This window comes from Elaeis guineensis, chromosome 4 (assembly GCF_000442705.2).
Source record: "Elaeis guineensis isolate ETL-2024a chromosome 4, EG11, whole genome shotgun sequence".
Classification (NCBI taxonomy): domain Eukaryota; kingdom Viridiplantae; phylum Streptophyta; class Magnoliopsida; order Arecales; family Arecaceae; genus Elaeis; species Elaeis guineensis.
In genome coordinates, this window is record NC_025996.2 from 36,518,798 (window position 1) to 36,546,188 (window position 27,391).

General features: G+C 35.8%; 1 protein-coding gene across 2 annotated transcripts in view; it reads left to right on the top strand.

Annotated features, from left to right (window-relative positions):
- LOC105033812 (vacuolar protein sorting-associated protein 54, chloroplastic) overlaps window positions 1-27,391 on the top strand; it is a 43,391-nt gene that overhangs the window by 10,625 nt on the left and 5,375 nt on the right. The window contains exons 4-18 of one of the 2 annotated variants that reach the window (XM_073256320.1): window positions 1,661-1,778; window positions 3,407-3,481; window positions 8,324-8,480; window positions 8,585-8,673; window positions 9,365-9,627; window positions 11,460-11,631; window positions 11,729-11,812; window positions 11,973-12,343; window positions 12,683-12,836; window positions 14,902-14,983; window positions 16,394-16,473; window positions 21,593-21,754; window positions 22,883-22,950; window positions 26,198-26,278; window positions 26,373-26,630. In XM_073256320.1, the coding sequence (XP_073112421.1) occupies window positions 1,661-1,778; window positions 3,407-3,481; window positions 8,324-8,480; window positions 8,585-8,673; window positions 9,365-9,627; window positions 11,460-11,631; window positions 11,729-11,812; window positions 11,973-12,343; window positions 12,683-12,836; window positions 14,902-14,983; window positions 16,394-16,473; window positions 21,593-21,754; window positions 22,883-22,950; window positions 26,198-26,278; window positions 26,373-26,511 (2,095 nt within the window). In that variant the 3' untranslated portion in view covers window positions 26,512-26,630. Of the gene's footprint in view, window positions 1-1,660; window positions 1,779-3,406; window positions 3,482-8,323; window positions 8,481-8,584; window positions 8,674-9,364; window positions 9,628-11,459; window positions 11,632-11,728; window positions 11,813-11,972; window positions 12,344-12,682; window positions 12,837-14,901; window positions 14,984-16,393; window positions 16,474-21,592; window positions 21,755-22,882; window positions 22,967-26,197; window positions 26,279-26,372; window positions 26,631-27,391 lie in introns of those variants that run through there. The other variant, XM_073256321.1, reaches the window with a different exon arrangement.

The following is a 27,391-nucleotide window of genomic DNA, read 5'->3' on the forward strand; positions in this document are numbered from 1 at the left end:
TTTTTTTTTTGTGGGGGTGGGGGGGAGGGGGGTGTCTCTTAAAGATTCTTTTTTAGATAAATGAAAATATTAAAGCTTAGTATTTATTGTTCAGTGTTACTTTATTTTATGATTTTTTTGTATTTAATTAGTAAAATTCAACAAATGTGAACTTTCTTTTCAAAGAAAAAAAATAGATATATCTAGGGCTTTGACATGCACAAAGCCGTGTCTTAAGGCATTTAATGTATTAATTTCTTTATAAGAAAGTATTGCATTATTTATGTAAATTTTACTATTAGCTTATGGTTATGGATATCATCTTTAACCATAACATTTTTCATAACCATAATCATAGCCGCGTAGTCTTTGCTCAATTGGGTTTGTCTTATGGATCCTAGTTAGCATCAAATTTGGATCCTTTTCTTGTTTTTAACATATTTTAAGACCAGCTGTCAACTTGACGTCAATCCTCCACCTTTCTCATTCAGGTTTGGGACTGGCCACCATGGTATTATAGCATTTTCTAATATTTGGAATGATTTGAAGGACATTTTATGCATTGTTTGTTTATTGGGTTTTAGGAAGAGTACCATTAAGTGGACGCATACGTGCGACTTTACAGATATGGCATATATTTTAAAACCATAATGCTATAAAATTGAAACATAAAAGGATCAAAACCTCGTTGGTGCTTGTAAAGTAGTTGTTTTGTCAACCATATTGTTTTGTTCCATAGATTTTGTTGGTGCATAATGATACTATATGCTGATTTACGGTGAGCACCAATTGTGAGCCTGTGAACTGTGTAGTTTTGGTAGACCTCAATACCTGTATGCATCACCTGGTGCCAAAGGATACTTTGTAATACTTCTGAAATCTTGGTGTATTATTAGCACCTGTTATTGTCTTAGTTCTTTGAGTAATCTGATTCTCATTCAGCTGCAAACAAAAACAATAAGCAAAAAAAAAAAAAAAGTATGTTACTATGTTACTTTCAAGATCTATGATCGAATAAAACATGGAAGCTAATGTATTGCTTGGAGCCTTAACAGTTCATCTCTGCCTTCAACAAATGGCTTTGAAAGAACCTGTTAGAACAGAATTTTCTCAGTAAGTTTTTTATTGTATATATATGATGAAAGGATAAGGATTCTAATTGGGTCTGATGCTAAAGGGTATAGGGTTAATGTCTAGGACAGTTCATATTGTTTTAATGGGATTTTTCTCTTATGTTAGCAGTTTATGCTTGGTTATCTAAATTCACATAGGGTTTCTGAATGGTTAATAATTCTCATCCAACATCCAGATCATGTCTAGGATTTTGTTTTACCCAAAAACAAGAAAAATAAAGAAGAAGCTGTGTAAAGGGGATGTTATGATGCACGTAAAATTTCTAGATTTATCATCTGAATAACATTCTTGCTATTATTGATAATAGTCTAAGGATAAATTTCTCAATACTTTTATTCTTAACCATTTGAGCTATTTCAATGATCCCAATTTTACAAATTTTACTTTTCTATTATGTCATCACGTTTAGCTTTTGTTGTTTAATAATGGATGGCTTTTGTTGTGCACTTACTTAAACATGTCATCTCTGTTTGTTGTTGTTGTTTGATATTTATCAATTGTTTGATGTCTAACTTGTTGTTTAACTTGAAAATATTCATTCTTGCAGCATTCTTTCAGCAGAGTTCTTGCGTGCAGCCATAAATGACACCAAAACTAATGATATGGTGATTTTGTCCAAGTTAAAAACAAAGGCAGCTAATCTCATCAATGGGATGGATGATGAAGTATGTTCATTCTTATGTTGTGAAAATTTAGTTTTGTGCTTTGAACTAGTTGTTATCTAGTTATACTCGATTTCTTTTGCTAAACAACAGGAGTTTTTCTTATACTTTTTCTCAATATATGTTCCGATCTTGAAGTCCATGACATTTGTGCTTCAAAATTTACATATTTTGTTCAAAACTAAATGGAACGCGAGACATGCTTTAACTGTCAATGACTAAGATTATTTTCAGTTTTTCTATTCTGTTGTAAATAGATAGCTAGCACAGAATAATTACCTAATTTGGAAACTAGTTTTACCTGTGATGGAACAGTGCTGGTGGATACAGAAAAAATGATTTGTCTTGGGTATACTTGTAATAAATTTTATTCTAATGGTTTAAAACAACAAAATGATTTGTCTTGGGTATACTTGTAATAAAGTTTATTCTAATGGTTTAAAACAACAAAATGCACATATACTGTTTTTTCTAGATGTGCTGTCAATTCTTTTGCTTGTAATGCTTATAACCACAAGAACATCTTAGATGTAAAAGGCAACCGAACTGCATGTTTGACATATGAATAACTTGGTCACACCCTTTTTTTCTTACATCTTTGAATAATTTTGCTTTTTAATATTTTGATGTGGCTTTGAACTCGTTCAACTGACCCTATTAGAACACATGGTGGCATGATTGATTTTTAAAACTTGTTTAACATCTTGTTCTTATATCTAACATCCTCTGTTTAGTCATATAATTGTAATAAATGATAATTTCATTCATGACAAAGTAAGATACAATATAACAACATGACTACAACACTCCATTGTCACAATGAAGTTATTTAATTTTTATGTGATCTGGTGTTGTACTTGTTTGAGCTACTGATTGTGCATTTTATTCTTTCTTTTTCATTTCAAGCATCAATAGAAACACAGTCTGCCATTATTTTTTTTTTCCTAGAAATTTTGAACCCGGACTTGCTTGCAAGAACTTGAGTGAGAATTCTAAGTTTGTTTTTTTTGTCTGGCTTTTCCCATTGGAACTTATGATAATACATGGATAAAAAAAAACAAATTTATTTGAGAGGTTGCTGACTGAAATTTTTTTTTTTGAGTAGAACTCTATAATTTTGGGTTTTTTTCCTTTCTTTCTCACTTCTAAGTATTTGCTGCAGCCAAACTTTCCCTCCTGAAAGACCCGATTTTTCAATATCAGAATTTCTTGTCATGGAACTGCAAGTATATGTAGAAATTAAGAATACCGAGTTATCTGATTTAAATGTTCTCAAACTTGCTTATTTTATGGCACAACTCTTGAAATTTTTGTTACATGTACATGTTCTTTGTTACAAGTTTCCTATTTGAGAAGTGGCACCCATATATCAATGCGTGCTTCATTTTATTTCCTTCTTGTTTTATTTTTCCAACATTAATCAAAATTTTCTCACTTTTCTTCTTCCTTTTTGTTTCCTCCATTTTTTTCGTTTTTTGTTTTTGGGATAACTTTGTAATTTTGAATTTTGATTGCACAATATAAATTTTATCTGTCAAGAACATCATATCAGCTGTACATTATCAGTGCTTTTGTGAGATTACAGTAGCTTTTTGCTTATCAAACAAGTGACTTTCTTCAGTAATCGGCAGGTTAGGTTAGATGATGATGAAAGCTCCATTATCCGAGATCATCTTCTCCCTCTCATCATTTGTCTACTCAGAACAGTAAGTTTGTTGCCTATCTTTTTTAGCTGAAAGTTTATTAAATTGATGATTATTTTGTGCTGTGTAATTTCTGCATGAGAGAGAGAGAGAGAGAGAGGATATTTCTTTTCCTGATAAGTCTCATTAAGTCAACTCCAACTTGATGTTTCACTCCTTTTCTTTCTACTCGACACTAAGTGTGTTATTTCCTTTGATGGTAGAGATGATTTGCTTGTATGCAGAGTTGCATGGCTGTGATACAACATAGGTTCGTCAAATCTTTGTTTAAAACCTCATCCTAGCAAGAACCTGCTGAGCCACATAAGCTCAGACATAGTACGACTGTGACCTCAGTTTCTGCAGTGGACCTTGTAACTGTGTTGTTTCTTACCTCCAAATGTTTCAGAGTTCACACTGGAGGTGTCTGGTAATATTTGGTTGATCTCTTGTCAGTATATTGACCCGCGCAGATCTGACAATTATAAGAAATTTAACCTATATCCCACCATTTTGCCTCTTTGAAATACCTTAACATGGATCAGCATTTATATTATAAAGAATTCTAGAATCTCAAAATGTGTTTTTGGGGGCCAGACATGAACTAATTGAGCATTTGGAGACAGAGTGGATCATCAAGATGGGTAACTGTCGATGAATACATTTGCCAGTAGTGTTCCTTGGATCATCCCATACAGTTTTGTGGTATGTAGTAGATCAAAAGGAAATGGATTATTACAGATCCTAGTTGATTCATACTGATCTAATCTAACACAAATTTAAATGCTAGATTTTTAACAACATTATATGCTTGCAGACTAAGCTGAAGTGTGCAACACTTTGACTTGGACCAACTTGTTTGCATCCTCGATGTTCATTATTCCAAAAAAAAAAAAAAAAGGAAGCAAATGAATGAAACCCTAGTATATATTTATGATTCAACGATTAGTTTCAAATTCTAATTGAGCTATTAGCACATAGCGTGGAATTAATTATTTACTCTTTACTAAATGACCTTGTACTATGTGACAAGTTTTGAAGTTTAAGAAGATGCTTGGATGTCAGACCCCTTGTATGTTGTGGAGCAAGTCTAAAAGTTAAATGCAACTAAGGTTCGAGGTGCTACAAGCATGTGTATTGCTAGCTTCTTATGTGCATGTTATGCGTAGTTCCTTTTCTTGGCATGAATGGCAACTACTATTCAGCTTGCCAGGGTTTGGGCATGCAGTGTGCCATGTACTGGTCCAACACTGGCACTATATGTAGTGTATGGCAATGGTGCAGACCTGCATGTCTATCCTGGAATAGAATAATGGAATAAACACATCGGTAGGTGCTGATACCCAATGTATATGTTTACACTTGATGCGCCTTCAACATAAGGCCTAGATGTAATAACTAATTCCCTGGTATCCTTGTTACCCTAGATGTAGTAATGAACGTACAATACCTATACTCAAATGCCATTCCTAACATTACAAATAGGCATGACCATGCGGCAAAAGAATTTTAGATTACTTTGTGGTAGTGGGGATCTTTTAATCCCTGATTGTCTATGAACTTTCAGTTTGAATCATTTCATTGGTTAGTGGATCGATTTGGACTTTCATCTTTCTACCATCAAAGCTTGTTTTCTTCTCAAATAAAATTACCAATAGTTTGAGCCAAGGCATGTGGTGCCGATACTAGCACCCCTTCTGGTTGGCCGGTGGTACGGTATGGTATAGTATCACTGAAGCACCAATGAGGGAGGGGGAGAGGGAGAAGGAGAGAGGAAAAGATAGAGAGAGAGAGGGAGAGGGAGGAAAGGAGGGAGGGAGGGAGAGAGAGAGAGGGAAGGGGAGCGCTGGAAGAGGGCTTTAGGTCATAGTTCCTTGTTCTAAATGAAACAGGGGCTTGAGGCGGGCCCTATATTTTATTTTGCGATTTTTAAGTGAAGTTGGCAGGGCCTTCTAGCCCTCCCTAGTCCACCCCTTCCGTCCCTCCCTCTCTCTCTCTTTTCCTCTTTCTCCTTCTCCCTCTCCCCCTTACCGTTTTCTCGAACCGAGAGGTAGAATCATGCCGGTTTCTGGTTTGCCCCTGGTACGGTTGGATATGCTCTAAACCGCCTGCATTCCATGGTTCAAGTGGTATACTAACACAAGGAGGTGCAATATTGTTTTTCTATACACAAATACAAGCAATTTCCCTCTAATCTCTTTATGACAACTTTTTAGTGATGGATTGAGATTTTGTGAAAGTTTTATACAGCATCTTGAAATAGTTAAGGCATATTATATTTGACATCTTACTTTGTTGAAAGGCCTTACGTACTGACTAGTATCATGTAGCATCGAGCATATCATACAGATCTGGCAGTGTATGAAGGCTTGCCATGCCACCATAACATAACATGTTAACAGTGCTGTGCCAACTCCAAAATTGTATCATGTGTTGGCATGGGGCAACCATAATGAGAAGGTACTAATACTGCTGCAATTGAATTGAGCTTTCCTTGAGTAGCTTTGGTGTGGGTGGTTAAAAAGCTTGTTTGGGCTCATTCAAAAACCAAATGGGATGAGCCCAAACATGGTTGGGCAATGGGCATATTTATTGACGAGCTGAACCTGAGCAAATGGGTGCTTAGCTTTGTTGAGTTCATTAACATGCTCGGGTGTGTGTCTATCAACTTTCAGGTCATCCTTTTACCTGATTCTAAGTCAAAATCCCAAAGTCCCTTTCCTCTCCCTTTTGTCCTCTCACCGCCTCCCCATCTGTTTCTCACCTTGCCTCATAGCCGTAACATGTTCCCTTGCTATCTCATTTCCTAGCCTCTATTCATTCTTCTCATCTCCTAGGTTCATCTCACTGACCATTGTTCATCATGCTTGTCCTACCATCATAGATTGTGCTTATCTTTTTGCTGGAGACTGTCTCTTATCCTCTTTCATCACTGTGAGAGCCTCAAGTCTGGGATTTTAGGATAGTTCGTACTTCATAGTTCCTCTCTGCTGCTTCATATGACACCATGAGAGCTATCCATTTTTGTACACCTTCCCCAATACCTGAAAGCCATGTTGAAATAGTATCTCCACGTGTTCCTCCAAAGACCCAAGCCCATTCATCTATTTTTTGGCAATATAAAATATATATGTGTGTGTTTGTGTATATTATTGGGTGGGGAAGTGGGATGAGGAGTTTTGGGTTTCTTCAAGCTTGTTGCTGGGTCATTTTACTATGGGACTTGATACCGTGACTTAAAACTTTGCTTTATAGTGAATGTTTATTTTCATAAACCTTACATTAGCGTGTTTTATGTACTCCCATGAAAATGCATAGAACATATGGCATAAAAAGGGGGGAACTATGAGCTACATAAAAGTAGATTGAAACATGGGAAGGCAAAGGAGAAACTGACTTTAATTCAAGGTTGCACTGAAAAAGGAAAGATCAAAATGTGGAACCCAAAAAAATGGGATAAAAATTTGAAAAATGCATCCAAAGTGTAAATGATCCAATTGCAATAATGATCAAATGTCCTCCATGTCATACAACTTAAGTAATGGTGGTGATTACCTCCTTCATGGTAAATGATACAAAAAGCTTATAATCATAATCATTGAGTGCCTAACTGTTTTGAGAATAGTTGAGAAGGTTCCATCTTGTTGGTTAAGTATCTTAGTAAGTGAAACTCAGGCCTCCTTCTGCATTAAAGGTTTCTCTATTCTTGCAGCACCTTCTTCCTTAGTAATAATATAGTCAATTAACAACGGAGATGGTTTTTGGAAGTGTGCAACCTCTACATACTCTTGCAAGTAGAAAATGTGTAAGACTATTATGGTATTTCGTACTGGCTCGAACTGGTCGGTACACTCTATACCATACCGTATCGGTGGGGAACCGGTCCAGTTTTGGCTGATTTTTCGGAAAATGACCTGAATCAGATCGATCTGATTGGTTCGATATGGTATCGGCCCAAACCGCTCGATACCGTGCGGTTTGGTCCGGTACGGTGGGGTATGGTACCGGTTCGATCTGGTTTGGCTTGATTTTTTTTTTATTTTTTGTGGCCGTTGGATGGGATTTTGTTTTTTGAATTTTTTATTGTTGGTACGGTATGGTACCGATTAGGAATTGGTACGGGCCTTGGTACTGTATCGTACTGATCAGGAACCAGTACGGGCCTCAGTACCGGTTCTTGAAACCTTGCTATTAAGGCTTTGCATGATTGGTCCACGGTGGTACTGGGTGTACCTTCAAAATGGATCCCTAGCCTGCAATCATCCTTTGAAGTCATAATGCCCAAAGAATTTCACACAATAATTTCAAGACCTTCTATGAAAAAGCAATAATAGATTTACTGTCAATAAAAATGGCTTCTTCCTTTTACAATCATTTTTAGAAAATATGGAACTTGAAATAGCCCATTATAATTTTTCTACACCCCTTATTTTGTGACTTGTTATAAAATAACTGTAAAAATGATGTAGATTTTGGTTGGTTGATGTCGTTAGTGAACCTTTACTTGAGAAAATACAGAAAAACTGAACTTATTTGACTAGTTTTGCGAGGTAGTTTTCAGTTAACCTACCTGGACACTCAGCTTTTACAAATTATGAGTTCTGATTGATAAGCATGTAGTGGTTCTACTCTTTTTAAAGTTTAAATGAAAAAGATCCCTATAATAGTTTTTCTGTTGTAGTGATCCCTAGCTTTTTTTGTTCATGTCTGCTGATTTCAGTTTTTGTTCTTGCCATCTTGATGTTGCGTTATAATCTCATTTTTGATGTAAAGAAGGAAGTTTGTAAGTGGTACAACTTTAATAGATGCATTCTGGTAATGAAGTGGTTACTTAGATGGCACCTGTCTTATCATATTCTCTTCCAGGCAAAACTCCCAGCTGTTTTGAGGATTTACCGTGATACACTTATTACTGATATGAAAGCTACAATCAAAACTACAGTTGCAGAGTTGCTTCCAGTTTTGGTAGCGCGGCCACTAGAGTCTGATTTAGTGATGGGGGAACGAGCTGTGGATTCAGATGGTCTGACTATATAGTTGTGTCTTTTACCTGCACTAGTTCTTAATTGTATCTTTTCTTGGTCCTTGTTCTTCTTATCACTCCTTACATATTGCATCATGACTCAGGTGGAGGCTTGTCATTGGCAAGCAAATTGAGGAGCCTGTCATCTGAAAGCTTTGTCCAGCTTTTGGCCGCTATATTCAAGGTTGTACAGGTAAGTCTTCTTGCAGTATTTCTTTTTAATTTTCGTATTTAGATGTGTTTGATCAATCATGTTTGTTCCTAAAGCTTTTGGGAGATCAGTTGCTGCTTGAGTTCTATCTATATTCTGCTGGATGTTATATTTATAAGCTTGGGTTTCATTCCTTAACCTGACCTATTTACGGGCATAGAGGACATTATTGAAGGTAGTCCTTTTCCCAACATTAAGCAACTAACTTGATTGATCTTTTTAGTGGATGATAAGATCTTGTCAATCCTTGTCATATATGTTTTTGATGCTCACTAGGCTACATAAGTTGTTGGTTTGTATAGGGACTCAGCTAAATTCAGTTTATATAGAAAGCCCCACAATGTCAATTTTGTGTGCATCTACCATTGTAATGTAATTAGTTTTTAAAAGCCTAATTCTTTGATCTTTCGCTACAATCCTTTCTTTTGGTCTTAATATTTTGCTCTCTTATATTAGTCAACATACCTTTTTTTAGTTATGGTTTTCAAGTAAGGGCATGCTATGTATGCTTGCACAGACAGTTCCTACTATGTGATAAAATATCATAATGTGCTTGAAGTTGTTCAGTATAAATTGTTCTACCCAAAGTTTTCTTGCATCTCTGTAATTCCTTGAAATGTCTTCTGTCATCAATGGTGCTGTAATGTGATCTATGATCTTTTAGTGAATGCAGGCACATTTAATGCGTGCTGCAGAAGTTAAGAGAGTTATAGAGTGGATTATGGGAAACCTTGATGGGTGTTATGCCACTGATTCTGTTGCTGTGGCAGTTGCACATGGTGCAGCAGCTGCTGCGGCTGCAGAAGCTGCCCAAGAGAGTGATACTACAGTTATTCCTCGTATCTCAAGGTCTCTTACCAGGAATTCTCCCAAGATTCCATTATTCCAAGGAAGGACAAATGATGATTCCAGTCCGAATACATGCAAAAATTTCCGGTGAGATCTTGTACTCTGGTTTTATATTGACTTGTAATTTGCTTGAAGATAATTTCCTTCAAGTTTTGTGTCATGTTCTAATAGCAACTGCACCTAAGATCAGTGTCGTCGCAGATATCTTATCTTTCACCTAGGGTTTGTTACCAAATAGCATTTACTAATGAAGTTGTTCAAAATATATATGGACTTCCTAGATTATCCAACCTCTATCAAGTCAGAGTCTTTGTACGGTTGTACCCAATCTTCTCTTGTCGACATTCTGTTTCCTGTTGCTTCTACCCTATTTTTTTCGGAACAATTGCCTCATCAGTATGGATTGATGGATCTTTTATCTGTTGATTATCAGATGGCTCTATCTCATGGCAGTTACCAGTTCTTGTCTAATGACTTGGTGGTTTTTTGTATTGAACATATAGTAATTAGATCAACAAACAGTTATTCTTGAAAGATAACTTGCAATAATTACAAGAATGAGCGAATATTACTTTGAAAAGGATACAAAAAGGTATGGGACTTATGGATGTCAGGAACTCGTTGATGAAGTGAATTTGTTTGTATCAGCTGGTGAAATGAAATTGAAGAAAGGCTGCTGATCTTGGGTCATGCTATATGGACTTGGGTACATGGGACGTGGGTGTACGTCAAAGAGTTGGGTCCAATATCAAAGAATTTCTTTTTACAGACCCGTGCTGGAGTGTATACAAATGCCCATTTCTAAGTCTCGAGCAGGGTTATGTAGCCTAATTGAATGGTCCAGATAACAGAGATTCTGGGTCATTTCGATAGTAGTATAAAATATAAATTGCTTAACTCAAGTCTTTTTGCTGTTAGATTGGGACTTTGTTGGTCCTTGATAAATTTCAGCAACATAAGACAGCATATTTTATGTAGCATATGGAAGAGCTGTAGGTAATCACTCTTTTATAGGTTCTTTCAAATTTAAAGCCTAATTGTTGAGTTTTGGGCACATAATTATTGGCAACAGACCTATGTGAAAGATCTGTAAATTGGGTTTTGCAATAGGGATGAAGTTATTGACAATAGAATTATTCCTATGTTGCTTATGCTTGGTCCTGTAAGAAGTGCAATGTTCCTAAAAATATATTAAAGAAGGTGAAATTGGCTTCTGTATGTACTTCTTGTCTAGTGGAAATTATTATTTTATAAATGTGGTGCAAGAGGTGTCTAATTGCTGCATGAGTCACTGGCAGCAACTGATTGTGTAGAATTTGAAGGGTTGATCATTCTTGCATGTGTGCTCCTCTCTGAAGCACAACATTATTCTTGACTATTTGTAATGCTGATTATTAATCATGCTATTTGATATATTCTGCTAATGGAATTTTGGGATTATGAACAAGGTCACTGAAGATTAAACTTTTTTTTTTTAAAATGTAATTATTTAAGCTTTGTTTTCGTGATTTGCTATAGGTATTAGCATTGTAAGTGTGAATGCCAAATTATGAAGCTTATTGCTTTTGCAGTTCAGCTATCTATCTCATCTTGGCTTAACACCCCCACTGCCCCACCAGCCCAAAACAAAAACAAAAAAAAAAAAGGAAAAGAAAAAATGAAAAAGCACTATCTGAGGTCTTGCATGTTAATTACTTCCTTTTCTTTCTTATCATGGTATTGTTGTTGACTTCCATCATCATAGTGTTCTTGTTTTCTGATTTTTCTGATTTTTGTAACCTTTTACATCTAACTTAAAAAAAAAAAACAAAAAAAAAAAAACTTGCATTTGATCAGCCTTCTAATTGTATCATTGGCGTTCTACTTGTGTGTATTTGGTTGACTTTGTTTGGATATTCTGATAATGGCATTAATTTCAGTGCTGATGTGTTGCGGGAAAACACAGAAGCTGTATTTGCTGCTTGTGATGCTGCTCATGGAAGATGGGCTAAGCTCCTTGGTGTCCGTGCTCTTCTCCATCCTAGGTTAAGACTTCAAGAGTTTCTAAGCATTTATAACATAACTCAAGATTTTATAGCAGCTACAGAAAAGGTGATTTTGCTTGCTCATCATGGATAAGATTAATTACTGATTTTTTTTTTTAAATTTTCTTTGTCAAATTTTAGCTCTTATGCTTCCTCTTTTGCAGATTGGTGGCAGGTTAGGTTATAGCATTCGTGGTACTATACAGTCACAGTCGAAGGCATTTGTTGATTTTCAACATGAATCTCGAGTAAGTCCAATCAATGCTTATGGTGGTTGACAATATTGTGCGACTCTATCATGTTTTAACATGATTCTGAATGTGCTGTCTGCAAATGCTGGTTTGTTTACACTTTAATGCAGTGACCTGAAAGTCATCATCATTCTAACTTGATGATTCTCTTATGTAGATGACAAAAATTAAGGCCGTTCTTGATCAAGAGACATGGGTTGCAGTTGATGTTCCTGATGAATTTCAGGCCATTGTTGTATCACTTTCTTCTGTTCATGATGCTGAGCTAGGCCCGGACAATCTTACTTCAGAGAAGGTTAAAGTTGGGGTTTCTTCTGGTGAACAACAGCGTAGCATGAATGAATCAGAGCATGCTGCAGATCGTAGCAACCAAACCTTGCCACTGTCATCAACTGGGTTAAAAGAAGAAAATAAAGCTGAACCAACACCTTCTATCCGGAATGATGATGGTAATATGAAGGAACATGGTAGCTCTACTTCTCAAACCACCCTTATGTGTGGAGGTGTTGGTTATCACATGGTAAACTGGTTAGTGATCCTATTGGAAAACCTATATTTGTGCCCTTCTTTTCTCTGTGATCGAACACCCATTATAAAATTCCATTTTTTGATTTAACTAAACTACCTAGTATGGTTATTATTTGCATCTCCAATTGAGGTGCCATTGATTTTTGTTAATTCAATCTTCTTCATTTTTTATGCTTTTGGCTGTTGAAAAGTTCCATTCGATTTTACTATTAGTTAATGCTCCATTTATAATTGCTTCATTTCACCCAGAGATATTTTTGGGGATATATTTGTCAAATCTTCATGTTAGGTTGCCTTTAATCTTTGAACTAATGTCAACTTGAAATTGTTCATGTGCAGTGGTTTAATATTGTTGAAAATGTTGTCGGAGTATGTTGACATAAGCAAATGTTTGCCAGCTTTGTCATCTGAAGTGGTCCACCGTGTTGTAGAAATATTGAAGTTTTTTAACACCAGGACTTGTCAGCTTGTCCTTGGTGCTGGTGCCATGCAGGTAAATTTTGCCTGCTGCTGAATTTTTTATGAATAAATTAAAATTTAAATAAGGAGCTGCTGCATTGAAGACTACTAACTGATGTATAATTAACAATAATGTTAGTTGGCTTCTTAATATCTTAAAAAAGAATTCAGTATGTGGTCATGTTGAGCTGCTGCTTTGATGACTATTAACTGATGTATAATTAACAATAATGTCAGTTGGCTTCTTAATATCTTAAAAAAGAACTCAGTATATGGTCATGTTCTAAATTTGTCATTATACAGTATCTAGAATTTCACTGGACTCCTTTGAAAAAAATGAAACCATAGTCCACTGAATCTCACTGGACTAATGTGAGTGTTTTCCCTCTTATCCATTTATCTATTAAGGAGCTGATACATGCATACCATTGCCACCCTGTTGCTACATCACTATGCTGGTACAGGGGGCCAGTTCAGTGTACCAAGTGTTTGGTCCACCCTGCATACTATGTACCGGCACCGAACTGGTACGTACAGTATGCCCATAACAAATGGTTCGGTACGGTATTGCGTACACTTTAGGGACATATGATGGGATGCCCCATATCAGCTTTTTGTTATGTACTTGCAAGATTTTTGGATTTAGTTGACACCTTGCTTATTCTTAGATCAGGATCTGAACAAATATATGTATGTTGGTCTTGCTTGATTATGCTAAGTCTCTGGTCATGATTGATTCAGAGTCAAGATTTCCTTATAGCAAGTGATCTTATATATATATATAATTGCTATATAATAACTGTACAGTTGGAGTAAACAAAGGCATGCTTTTGAGTATAGAGAAGTATATTTTACAAACAAGCAGCCAAAGATTCAAAATCTCCTTAGCATGTATTGCTGAAATTCCTAAGGGTTTAATTCAAAATAACTAGCTCGGTTGAACCATATCTGGTATTTGGTGATCTCATTGCTGGGGGCCTCAAGAGTACTGGAATGTTGACAAATCCAAAAAGCTTTTGAAGGTCCAGCATCTGATGTTCTGGTTGCCTGTGGATACCTGTGCTCACGAGAATTTGAGGATCCAAAGAGCTTTTAAAGCTGTCATCAGTTGAGTATGGGATCATTTGATGTAGGATCAACTTCATGTGATCAGCTTCTCATTGATTACTGCATAGAGTATCAGATTTGTGCCTGTAGCCTCATCTCTGATGTCCTGGCGTGTCGGCACCTTAAAGACTGCTTCAGCTACTTGTGTGCTTCAACATCTTATTCCTTAAGTCTCATCTTTTTTGGTGGTGCTTGATATTTGTCAGTTGCTTGTCTTTACATGTTGTGTTGTCTCCTATCCCCTGCCTTGATTAATGATGGCAAATGACCCCTTCACATTGCCTCCCTTTGTTGATTTCTGTTGTTTTGCACACTCAATTTTAAAATTATTTGTTGTTGGTACTAGATGATTATCAATTTCACTAGCTTGGTGTGCCTCTATCGGTTTTGATAACTTGTTCTTTCATTTCCAGCTTGTACCTACTGCCTTTTTAACCTTGCAGTCTTTATTACCGGGTTTACCTGCAGATAAACACTGTAATTTGAGAATTCATGCTGTAGCTGGACCTTGAGACATGGTGTTTCTGTTGCCATCACCTTGCTTCCAGTTGGTTCTATTGTAACTTCCAGCAATGCCTTGCACTTGTGGTCTCCTTTTGGTGTTCATGCATCACTTTGCCTTCTTAGTTAATCTTTTGGTGTCTGCATGTGGGACACCTTCTACAACTCATGACAGCTACTAGCCTATTTATCATCCTTCCTGTGGTTGGATTTGTTAATAAATGGTTGGGACAAGGATGATGTAACATATCAAGGATGTGTTACATCATCTAATTCTCTAGTTGCAATTTGTTGGCGTCAGGAATTGATTTAGCTAGTCCTACTCTCATTGTAGTAGAACTTGTCTTGGCTTTCCTCATGGAAATATTTGTAACTTCTTTTATATGCTTGGCAATGTAATTTTCCCTTGATTAAATGGAATTTGGTTATGAGGATTTGAATGCTGTGGCATTGCTTTACTACCTCATGATTATGTTTATATTGAATTACAGGTATCAGGCTTGAAGTCCATAACTTCCAAGCATTTAGCTCTGGCAAGTCAGATCATCACTTTTATTTATGCTATCATACCAGGTAAACATTTATTATCCAATATGGCTTTTTAGATGCGATCAGCTGAACATCATCTGTTCTGAGTTTTTTAATTGCTTTATTTCTGTAATTTAAGTTTCCCTATCATTGTGGTTGGTTAACTTGCTGGTTATATTACTTCTATGTATTTAGCTGCCTCATTTGTATAGTGCATTGTTTTGTCCTCTCTGTCTGGCCTGCTTTAGAAGTGTTTGATTTCTAAGGATTTTCTTTCATATTGAGGTGCTTGTTGCCTGATTGGATTGGCTTTCGTTGACACTTCTGTTAAGGCTTAGGCTGCTTTCCCTCTCTCCTCTGATGGACATATTTGCCTGTTCTGATATTTGATAAAGTCCTTTTTAACTAAATTTAAAAGTCAGCCCTAGTTATGCACTTTCAAAGTGTTGTGCTGTAAGATTCTTTTTGACTTCTCAACAAAAAAAGAAGAAAAACAAAATCTGAGTTTAACTTGAAATAATCTCATAGATGCTGTTAGAGTGTTGCATGTCTTGAAAAATGGTTCATACTAGTCAGGAAGCGACCCGACATGCTTTTAACCTTTTCTAAGGAGGACACACCTTGTAGTAGTGAAATAAATCCTGTGTTCATATTACAACATCCAATATGACTATATGATTAAGTTGATGGGATTGTTTTTGTTGTGTACCCAAATTTTGGATGGCAGACTGGTTGACAAGATATTTAGCTACCAAAGAAGCAATACCTCAAGGCTCAAGCAATATGTAAACTTACAGGTTTTTGATTTATGTCATGGAGTTGGGGTTAAGAGTATTTCTGTTCAGATTCATTAGACTATTTTTTTCTGGCATTCCATTTTATAGCCTTAGGGACTTGATGATTCCCTAAGTAACTAAAGTTTCTGCCTTTTGCTTCTAAGAGAAACAATTTTATGAGCTTTTCACATCAGCCTTCCCTGCATGTGGAAGTTGAAAATCTAAAGACCTGTATCATTGAACTGCTAGACATCACAGTGGTGTATCAGCTCATGATGGAATTCATTCAGACCATGTCATTCTCCTGCCAATTTTTAACTTTTCTTCTCATTTCTCTTGTTTATGTAAGTTTATCATCATTGCTTTTGCTGACTTGTTTAAAATTGCATAGCTTGAGAATTTTTTTAGTTAGCTGGCATCATGTGATACATTTTTCTCATTTACTTTATTTGTCTGCTATATAGATTATTCTTCACTTTAATTTCAGTGTAGAATTCATACAGGAAAATAATGCAACTCTTTCACTGCATAAAAGTGGCAGTTCTTTCCATCAGACTCCCCCAAATGATTATTCTTTTTTTTTTTTTTAAAATCGAATCATTGAATTTTATATTGATCACCTTGATTTCAGTTGATCATACTGATTCTAACATGGTTTGTTCCATGCATGAAATTCAAGATATTCGGCGAGTCCTTTTTCTGAAAATACCTGAGGCTCGTAAAGCATTACTGGTGTCTGAAATTGATAGAGTAGCTCAGGTATGATATCTTTAAATTTCTTTAGGTTCTTGATGCTGCAGTTCTTTTTTTATTTTCCCTTTTAAATTAGTAAGCTGTGCTTCCTTCCCTTTTAATTACCAAATGAATGGCTGCAGAGCTCATCACATCTATTTTGTTGCTATTTATTCTTGACTATACAAGGAACTACTCCCTGACATATGCATTGGATGCTCTCCAGTTGGTCTTTTGACCACCATGAGGAAGCAAATTAGATTCTTCATGTTAAACATTTTAATTTCTGGTGGGCTAGTTTGCTTTCTTGGCTAGTTGATCTCCTTCGGTCAACATAACTTTGTGCCTATAATGGAATGAACCCCTTTTGATTCATTTTTTCATCCTTGAATGGTTCTTGACACTTTGTGGTTTAGTAAGGGTCCAATGATGGCTTCAACATTTCTCAAGGATCTAAAGCATGTCTACAGTCTGCCTGCACACAGGAAACTTTGATCTTTCGTCTTGTTACTATTGGCCATGGATTGCATTAGGGATGTTTTCTCATCCTTGTATGCCTCCTCTAGGTACCATAGGTTATTATGATTGTCACGCCTGGAACCTAGTATCTGGGTTGGCCATACGATACAGCTGTATGAACCCTAGAGCAACACTTTAGAGATCATATAAGGCCTTTAAATCCATTACAACTTCAAATTTTCATGAACACTAATAATCTCAATTTATAACAAAATATCCCATACGAACAAATAATAAAATTTGTTCAATTTACAAATTCAATCGTCCTTAATCATCCGATCGGGTATCCATGTCGCTTTATCTGTTCGTCCTTCACTGTGAATCCATACCATAGCCAATCATGAGGATCCTGCAACTCTAAGAAAGAGAATGGGGTGATGAGCTTTACAATCTAGTAAGAATTTTCTCACATCAACACTAGTATAATAATAATAAATGAGAAATTATCAATAGTTGTTATTCATAGAAATCACATGCCAAAAGATACCATGATCGTAAAATGCGCATAGCAAATACATCTTTTTGTGTAATAAATCACATGAAATAATTATCTCAAATTACTGTATATTGGATCCGATAACATTTAGGTGCTTGGCTCTGGACTACCATAATCATGTTTCCAGCGCATGGTGGGGCATCAGCACAGTGGCTAATCTTGTGGACCACCACAACCACATTTCCGGCATGTGGTAGGATATTAACATAGTGGCTATTATAGGGGACCACAAGTGCTTAACTCTAACGACCACAACCATGTTTCCAGGTCGTGGTGGGGCACCAATAAAGTGTCTGGTTCAAAGGACCACAAATGCTTAATCCTAAACTATCATAATTATATTTCCGGCCTGTGGTGGGGCATCAATATAGTGGCTAGTCTTATAGACTATCACTATCACATTTCCAGTTTGTAGTGGGGCATCAACAACATGGCTAGCTTAGAGCACCACAACCCACCATTAAGTCACGTAATTCAAATTTATGCTTGTCAAGGAAATATAATTAAATAATACTCTTTTGCAAAAGTTGATGCATACTAGTACCAAGTCCATTCAAATCAGGATTAGTAATATATGATACATAACTTCAAATTATAATTAGAAAAACACTCTTTTGCAAAATTTGATGTATACTAGTACTAAGTCCATTCAAATCAGGATCAGTAATATATGGGACATAGCTTTATATAGAGTCATATATACTTAACAAATAAGTATATAACATGCAGTTATCAAAAACTACATAGAGCAAAATCACTGGTGCACAAAGTAGTTTGTATGTAAATAGGTGATCAATGTTTGAGACTTATCTCTATTGACAACAAATTCTAGAATAGGCTTTATCGGCCCAATTAGCATGTCCAATCAACGATATAATTCTAACACATCCTCGATCAACCATTAGCATAAGAAATAATAAATTATTATTAGATTTCTATTTCAAAGCTCTAACATCCGAGTTACTTTTAATCCCAAATTTCTCGATCCTACCAAATACATGACTAATTAATAGATAAAAATTTAGGGATTTACCTTGAGTTGAAAATAGAGCATCAATCCCTTGCTCCACATCTTTTCATCTAGTTAATTATACCCAAACAAAGCTGATACCCATAATCAGGAGAAATTATAAATTGACTATGATCATGGTGGAAAGATTATGAGAGAGACCACACAGCTGTCCAAATAAAGTCCAAGTGGTCAAATCTGGTGATTCAATCAGTGGATCATGAAGCAAGAATTTAATAGGTTCAAATATGTTATGACAAGCATCGTCAAGCGTGGGTATTTCACAAAAGCTAGAGAGGAGATCAATATTAGTGGTGATGGATCCTTCCTCCAAAACTCCGATTGTTGCGAATAGCGTTTCAAAGCCATCTCTTCTGTTCGATCACTATCAATATGATTATCCTTATTAGTAATAGAATTGGTATTATTCTTATTATCAATATAAATTATCCTACGTTTGGCTTTTCTTGGATGAATTTCATTAGCTTTCGTCGATTTTTCCTCATTTTCTTCCTCTTGATCTTCCAAAGCATTAGTCAATTTATATGACCATCAAGAAAAATCAATATCGGTCCAGGACCCTCTATTGGGGTCAATTTGAGATTCATAAAACAAGAGTCAAGATCCCTTCGCCAGATCCATAACTATGTAGAGAGAGAGAGTAGACAGAGGAATAAAGTAGAGAGAAAAGTAGAGAGAGGTGAGAGAGAAGGGGTCAACTCTTCTTCCTTACAATAGGGACCATCCCCTTCCTCTCAAACATGGCAGAGGGAAGGCCAATAGTTGGTCACCCACAGTGGCATCCGGGGAAGGTGATGGCGATGATCTCGTGGGTCGTCGGTGGTTGGCAAAAAAATAAAAGAAGGTAAAATAGGGGAAACCTCATTTTTATCATTTTTCTGGCGGCTCGCCGGATCAAATTTGAGAGATGGTAGTGGGTAGGAGACTGGAAAAGGAAAAGGAAGGAGGCGGAGCCCAAAGGTTGATTTTGGCAAGGTCTTCCCGTAGAAATCTAAGAGAAAATTGGCAAAAATCTTGGGACCAGAGGTGATCTTTTGGGGATTTTGGTGGAGTCCGAAGAGGGAGGAGATCGACCTTTATAGCTAAGATCCTAGGTTCCTTAGTCCAAATTTGGATGCCCTAAGGTGGCTCGGTTCCATCGGAGTCGGGAGGGAAGAAGAGTCCGATTGAGTCTTCTTCCTCTTCATCTTGTGTGAAGCACGAGCTATCCATGGTATGGGCCTTTTCAGTCCGGCCCATGGGCTAAAACATAGGTTATCACAGTGACCTCCATGGTTTTCTGTATGGGACTGTACAGCATATCATACTGGTAGGGTATCAAAACACGGTACACCCACCGTTCAAAGTGTCAGGAATGAATTATGCACTGTACTGATACTTGGTATGGGGTTTGCCAGTAGATACCATTTGGGGATCCAATTTCAAGACTGCAAACCTTGGTGAATACCATGGAAAAAGTTCTTACACTTTTCTTTGGCTTGTTTCTGTTTAATTATAACATAAGAAAATAGTTTTTCCTTCAGTTAGTTTATTTTGATCTTAATAACCATCAATTCAAAATTTCAAAGTGTTTCTTCAGAAAGAATCTTTTGCCTTTCAATCTTAGCAATTTTAACAATCCAAATTTGACTAAATTTGACCAGTTCTTTTTGCATTTTATATTGTTATTGGACCCTCCTTTGGGTTAGTACATTACTACCCTTGCCATATGATAGTGGACTGTGATGCCTTTTTGCAATGTCTGATCAGGTTACTATTCCCCTTTGCAAAATCCACACTCTTAGTTTGTTTCTTGACTGTTGGCCCGTGATACCTTCTTAATCATTTGTGAGAAATGCCTTATTTACAATTCATGTACTGTTTTTTTTCTTATTCTGTGATTTTGTGATGCTTCCCTTGGATTTTTTTTTTTAAAAAAAAAAAATTCCCGGCTTCTATTTTGACCTAGACAAGATGAAGATGAACAATGGGAACATGATAAGGGTTAAGATGAGGGATCATTGATTTACAGATATTTTTATTGAACACATGAGATTTTTCTATTCTCGTCACATATGAATTGTTTCCATAACACATGCAATATCCCTATAAACTGTGCATACTAATATTTGACTTTTTTGGCTAAAAGTCAATTTTAATCACATGCTCAGCTTAAGTCTTGGGGTTCATTGATAGATTTAATGATCTTTCCTTTCCAGAGTTTCCACATTTTTTATGGACATGCCCATACCAACAAATTGAATTTCCTACCTTTTGTCATTGATTTGTATAATTCATCATACCTCATCAAATAAACTCATTTTTCATTTTTCTCCTACCCATATGTTTGCAGGCTACTTATTTTCACATTTCATGAAAGCTGATTGTGGTTTCTTACCACATTGCTCCAATACTTCTATATTTTGGGATGAATAAAGTTGAGCCAAGACCAATAAACATAAGATTCCTTGCATAGTCGGTTCTAGGTATATGGGCAGAACCATTTATCTTCATTGTTCTTGTTATCCTGTTTTTCACAGTGCCAAAACATGTATTAATTGTTCAGGTATAAGTTCAATAATCTTGCCATGGACAGAATATTATGCTAAAGGATAAAATAAACCGGGGATATGGTGTGTTGTTTTTATTGTGTCTCACTGATTTAATTTTATGTATTATGCAATGTTTATTAATATCTAGGTTCTGAGTCATTGCAACATTTACCATAACTATTACCATCCAGCCTTATCCTAGCTATTCGGGGTTGGATTTGTGGATCCTCATTTGCCAAGATCAAAAATTTTGGTCCATGTCATAATTTGACATATGTTAATGTTTGTCTGTCAGCCTAACATCAATCCTTCACCCTTCTCATATGGGCCAGCCATGAAGGTGTTCTTCATCTCTTGGAAGTACATTTCCAATCCCTTGTGTTGTATGGTATATGCCATAGTGGTCACGAACTTTACAAGGTCATACTATGATTTTTAAAAAACATTATCTAGTAATATCTGTTGACTCAAATTTGGATTCACTAAACATATATATTTTCAGTTATTTCTCATGATTTCATATTCACTTTTTACATGACTTTTTCATCCAAACCTTCTTTGTGTTTATAGGATTACAAGATTCATCGAGATGAGATTCATACAAAGCTGGTTCAGATAATGAGGGAAAGATTGTTGGCAAATCTTCGCAAGCTACCTCAAATTGTTGAGAGTTGGAATGCACCGGAGGATAATGATTTACAACCTAGTCATTTTGCTCGATCAGTCACCAAGGTCTGTTACTGCTAGCTGCCTCTTTATTTCCAAGTTGTCAGTCACGCCTGACTTAATAATTCTTTCTGGAAACTCCGTTATTCTTTATGCATTTACTTTGATGATAGATTCTTTATTTTGCAGCAGGTACAAATTTAGGTTTTAATATTTTTTTTCCAGGGAACTAATTTCATTACTATATGTAGGTGTGGTCTCTGTCTTTTTTGGTTGTCAGATATCACAATTTACCGGACGTTTGAGCTCAATCAAAATAATGGTCCTATGATTGTTAAATGATTTAGAGGGCTGTTTTCTGCTAGTTCTGGGGGCTGTATGTGATACCTAATATCCTTAAAAATGTCCTGATTTTTGAAAATGACAGACCTAAAATATCAAAATTGGACTAATTAAACTTGGTGATTGCATTTGGAATGGTTGAATTTAGATTTATTGACTCAGTTTTGGGTTCATTTGGGTGTTTGAGTGAGGGCTGGAGATGTCTGCTTTAGTGTGTGACAAACTTGAATATCAAATTTTGTGTAGTAAAAGAAAAATGTTTAGTTTCTGTTAGTGGTCCATTCTATTTGTTGGTTCATGTGCCATCATGCTTGGTGCAAAAAGTGGGTTGTCTTTCCCGACCTGATTCCATATTATAGATAGGATGCCATTTTTGCTTTCATGCCCCATTTTTCTTGTATTTCTTTCATTTTACTGGAGTTTTAGCAATGAGTAATGCTCATGGCTTTGTCTAGCTGCTCCAGCCGGTGGCTCCAGTTGACATTGCTCTAGGGCTACTAGTCTTATTGATCAAGCGCAGTTGGAGATTCGAATGACAGGCTTGAAAAGCATGTTGCTTGCTATCCGCTGTGCTTTCCTGGTGCAACTGTGAACATCTTCATGCCTGGTGAAGCCAGCCTTGGTGACATGCACATATCACATATCACCAGCTTTATAGTCAGCTGGCTGCTCATTAAGCGCAGTAGCCACCTCTCTCTATGCATGTCATTTCAGAAAAGTAGTTGTCACACTCATTTTGCATTGTTTGATATTAAAGGTGTATCATTTTAGCTTGCATTCTGTGCATTTTAATATTTCATACATTTTATGGTGACTGGGTCTAATTTCTCTCTCTATTTACTTCATCTCCAGGAAGTTACATATCTCCATCGTATTTTGTCTCAAACACTGCTTGAGGCTGATGTTCAAGCAATTTTCAGGTGAAGAATTTGACATGTATAAGATCAATAACCTTGAAGTCCATGTTCAGTGTCAGATGAATGCTTTGTTAGGTTTGATGCATATTCCTCTTTTCATTGGTAGGAACATGACTTGAAATAGAATTACACTAGGATAAAGAAAACTAATATGTTATTAATCAAGGCTGTTAAATGGGAGAATGTGTGTAGATCTACAGTTGGGACTTGATATCCTAGAATGTGATACACCTTGTATTTTTAACTCTGGCATTAGTGCCATACTCTGAGTTCAGCATTGCTGGCTTTGTCTTGTCTTGTTTTTCAAATTAATAAATCTTATGAATTTATACTGGTCTTACCCTCTCATATGATTTATATCATCCAAGAATGCAAACTCTTATTTTCTTCGCCATTTTGTCCAATCTTTTACTTGTTTTCTGAGACATATAAAAAATAATAGAATGCTGGAATTCTGGTGCTGCCTGTCTAGGTTAAGAACTTACAAGTTCACTAAACATGTTGCTTGTATGACATTAAGCTGCTAGCAATCTGTTGTTCAATAATGTGGTTACGCTACATTGTTAAAGGCTAGATATTTTCAAGAGTAGTTTGTGACCACTACAATAGATATTGGAAAGATGCTAAGATACAAATGACATGAAACATATTCATATCAAGTTAGCAACTAATGCTACTATAGTTATGTGTACCTAAGTGGTCTTTTTGTTGAAAAGAATTTTGTGATGCAGCATTAATACATCAAAATCTTAAAGCAAGCTAATGAATATACCTGATAGCACAAGTGGATGGTCTATTTGGGACTCAAGTTACTTTTTAGGACCCAAATGGGTAGTTATGTTGGTGATGTTTTTCAAAATAAACGTACGCTTCAAAAATTCTACAATGTCAAATAGAGCATTCTTGTAAGCCATATTGGACTTACTGTTGTCTTTAAGCGCCTGAAGTTGCTAGAAGGTATTGCTTTTTTAACAATTTATAATTCTCTGGCCGAATCTTCCATTCGAATGGGCTCACAGTCCGCTAGGGAGGGTTGACTATTTGGTTTTCAACATCTATGTCAATATTTTGGATACAAAACTAACTGCAAAATACAAAATAATATAAAGGAAAACATAGACAATTACAACAGTATTCTGTTTTAGCATATAATATTCTAGGATGTATCATGCGAAAATGCATGTGATGCTTGATTTATCACAAACAATCAAGTTGAACTCTTAGCGCTTGAAAGGTTTAATTACAGATGCCTTTTTCCATTAGAGCATCCTTTGTAGTATCTTTCTACAGACATCTTTTGAGAGAAACAGAAGAAATGCCTCTCAAAAAACGGATGCATCTCAGAATTTTCAATCTTTCTACAGGCATCTCAAAGAAAGGGAGGGAGAAGAAAGTAAGACTCATCTCAATCTTGATGCATATGTATACTTAGTTCAACATCATGCATTCAAGGTTAAATTTGAAATAATTTTTGGGATAGCAATTTACAACAGTCGTTAGCATTAAAAATTATTATTTCGATAAAGATAACCGAAAAGGGAACAATTAGTCTAAATCAAACTATAAATTATGGAGACAGTCCTCTTTTCCAAAGGCAAAAGTTGCAAACTGGTCCAGTGCTTATATGTTATTTCATTACAAAGGGACTTCAAGAAGTGGCATATGAACAGTTATCTTCTTCTCTGCATTCTAATGAAATTGATTCAGGTGCAGAATAGCCAGATCTGACTAAAAAGATCCAGTATACTGGTGGATTTGATTAACAATAACTAGGTAGTTTCTAGAGAGAGTAATTGACCAAAGACATTGCATGACTAAATCATTTCCACTGTGGCATATACTGAAGAAGAAGAATAGAAGCATAAATGGGACTATCCTAAATGTAACTTATGTTAGTATCTATGAAGTGGAGATGTGTTTTAAAGTATCATGTAGTCATTAAATTCTATAAAAACTTAAAGAAACTATTTACTAGTTCTAAGACAAGCTTTATAGCTTGATTCTGAAAGTCAGGTTCAAGGGCTCATGCATATAGCGACCAAACAAAGATGATAAATATCTAGACATAAGATCATTAGAGAACACAAAAATATTGATTAGAATGTTTTAGATGTGCAGTGGCAGAAAACTTTCCTTTTTGTCTAACTTTCTTAATCAGAAAAATTATTATTCGAGTTTCTGTTGTCCATGATTAGATATCCATGTTTGTGTGACGGTGTCTTTATGTGCATATATCTTTCCTTTTCCTCTTCTTTCCTTCCTTGGTTTCTTTCCTTTTTCTTGTTTTTTCCTATTCTTTTCCTTCTTCCCTTTATTTGATCCTTGCTTTCTTTCCCCATCCCTTCCTTTCTTTTCTTCTTCTTCTTCTTCCCTTCCTTTGTTTCTTTCTTCTGCCCTTTCTTTCCTTTAAAACATTACTCTTCAAAAAACCTTAGAAAAAAAAAAAAGAAGAGAGAAAACTAGAAAAACTTGTACCAGTACTGAAGTAGCATGCATTTGCATACCGAGTGTTAATACGGTGGAGCTAGGTACTCTACCATATTGGCTAGGTACCTGGTAGCCAGACAGCAGACCTTGGTGTTAATACTTGAAAAGATGTTCTTTGTGTGATCGGTTTAGTTGATTTGTTCTAAAATTATTTTAAATCGATAAGTATTTGAAAAAAGAGGAGAATCTAATGGAATGGTATAGTTTTGAAGAAATATATTAAACATATGGTAGTTATGGCATGTTATTATTATAAATATACTATTTTAAGGTATTAACTGTAGTGGAAACATAAAACTATTAAGCAAATGGCTAAGAGCAAAAAAAATATTTAAGAATGACTGCTAAAGAAGGGTATCAAGTATCAACTTGCAACCTATATTTTTTTTTAAGAAAATAATACAAGTTTAAATAGGTATATTAGACATAGTTCTGAGTCTATTATATTGTTTTGCAACAATCTGACAACGTTATCAGTGTGATGTATTTTAGCAATATATAGTTTATTGTCTTGTAGCTGAGTATACTCAGGTATCAAACTCAACTAAGCCTTGTAAAAGCTGCAAAAAAGATGAATAAGAACAACATCTGATAAGAATGACTTGGGGAAAATTCCAAGGCGACAAGTATCATGATCACCCCTTATTCTTACAAAATTGTGAACCACTCAAGTATTTCTTCCAATACAATGGTTATCTTGTCAATCAGCAATGACCAAGCTAGTAAATGCCAATAACAGTTACATTTTTTTTGATAAACTCAGGCAAGTGGTTCATATCTTCCATTCGCATATTTCTGAAGCATTTTCAAAGTTGGACGCCAGCACTCCCCAAGCCAAAAGCAGGTGTATTATATATATATTGTCATTTTGTTTCAACTGAAATGCTTTATATCATTTGTTAATCTGATTCTTTTGATGCCCATTGTTTAAAAACCAGACTATGCCGAGATGTTCAGCATATTCTTGGATGTATTCGCAAGTTGCCTTCTGACAACTCAAGTGAACATGGTGTGCCAAATTTTGGTCTTCTTGATGAATTCTTGGCAGAGCACTTTGGAACTAAAGTAGGCCAATGAATGATCATGTAAAGTAGAAACTAGCTGTATCTATGCGAAGATTGTCATGTGAGAACTTCATTACAAGACAAGGAAATGGATCTTAGACTTCTGCAATTACATCACACAATATCATTCAGGTAACTTTTCTTTAAAATCACCATACTAATGAACTTGTAGTTGCTCTATTGGTACAATATACATGCTGCTCCTGACAGTTGTAGCTCCATAAGGCCCATTGAATTTTCACAGAGTGGTTCTTGTATATGTTTGCTCTCTCTCTTAAATGTGACAGCCCTGGCACTGAATGACCCAAAGTTTTGACTGTCAGAGAATGTGTTCTTCTCTTTTTGTTGCACAGTTATCTATGATTTGGTTATTCATGATTGGTGATATTTATTGCTCTGACTGGCTAGACTGATAAAAGCATTTCTGGGCCTAGATGCATATGTACAAACATATGTGAGGACCTATTTTACCTTCATGGTTTGTGCATTTCTCTAGCAATGTTTTTATCAGTCTAGTCAATTAGAGCAATAAATATCGTCCAAGATAACATTTTCTTCAGAGACTGATCCATTGGATGTTTATTTATGTTCCAGAATGTGAACATGCTATCACAAAGTAGGTGCTATACATATGCACATATGTAAACAGACATTCAGCAAGAGTGCTGAACACCAAGGGTGCGTTTGGTTAGCCATTAAAAAAGTACTTTTTTTGCTTTTTGATTTTTAAAAAGCAAAAATCAAAAAGCAATATTTGGTAACACCATGAAAAGCAAAAAGCAAAAATAAAAAAAAATCAAAATAATTGCTTTATATGCAAAGCAAAAAATTTTTGCTTTCCAAAACTTGCTTTTCTGCTTTTTTTGCTTCTTCACGTCTAAAACACCAAACTA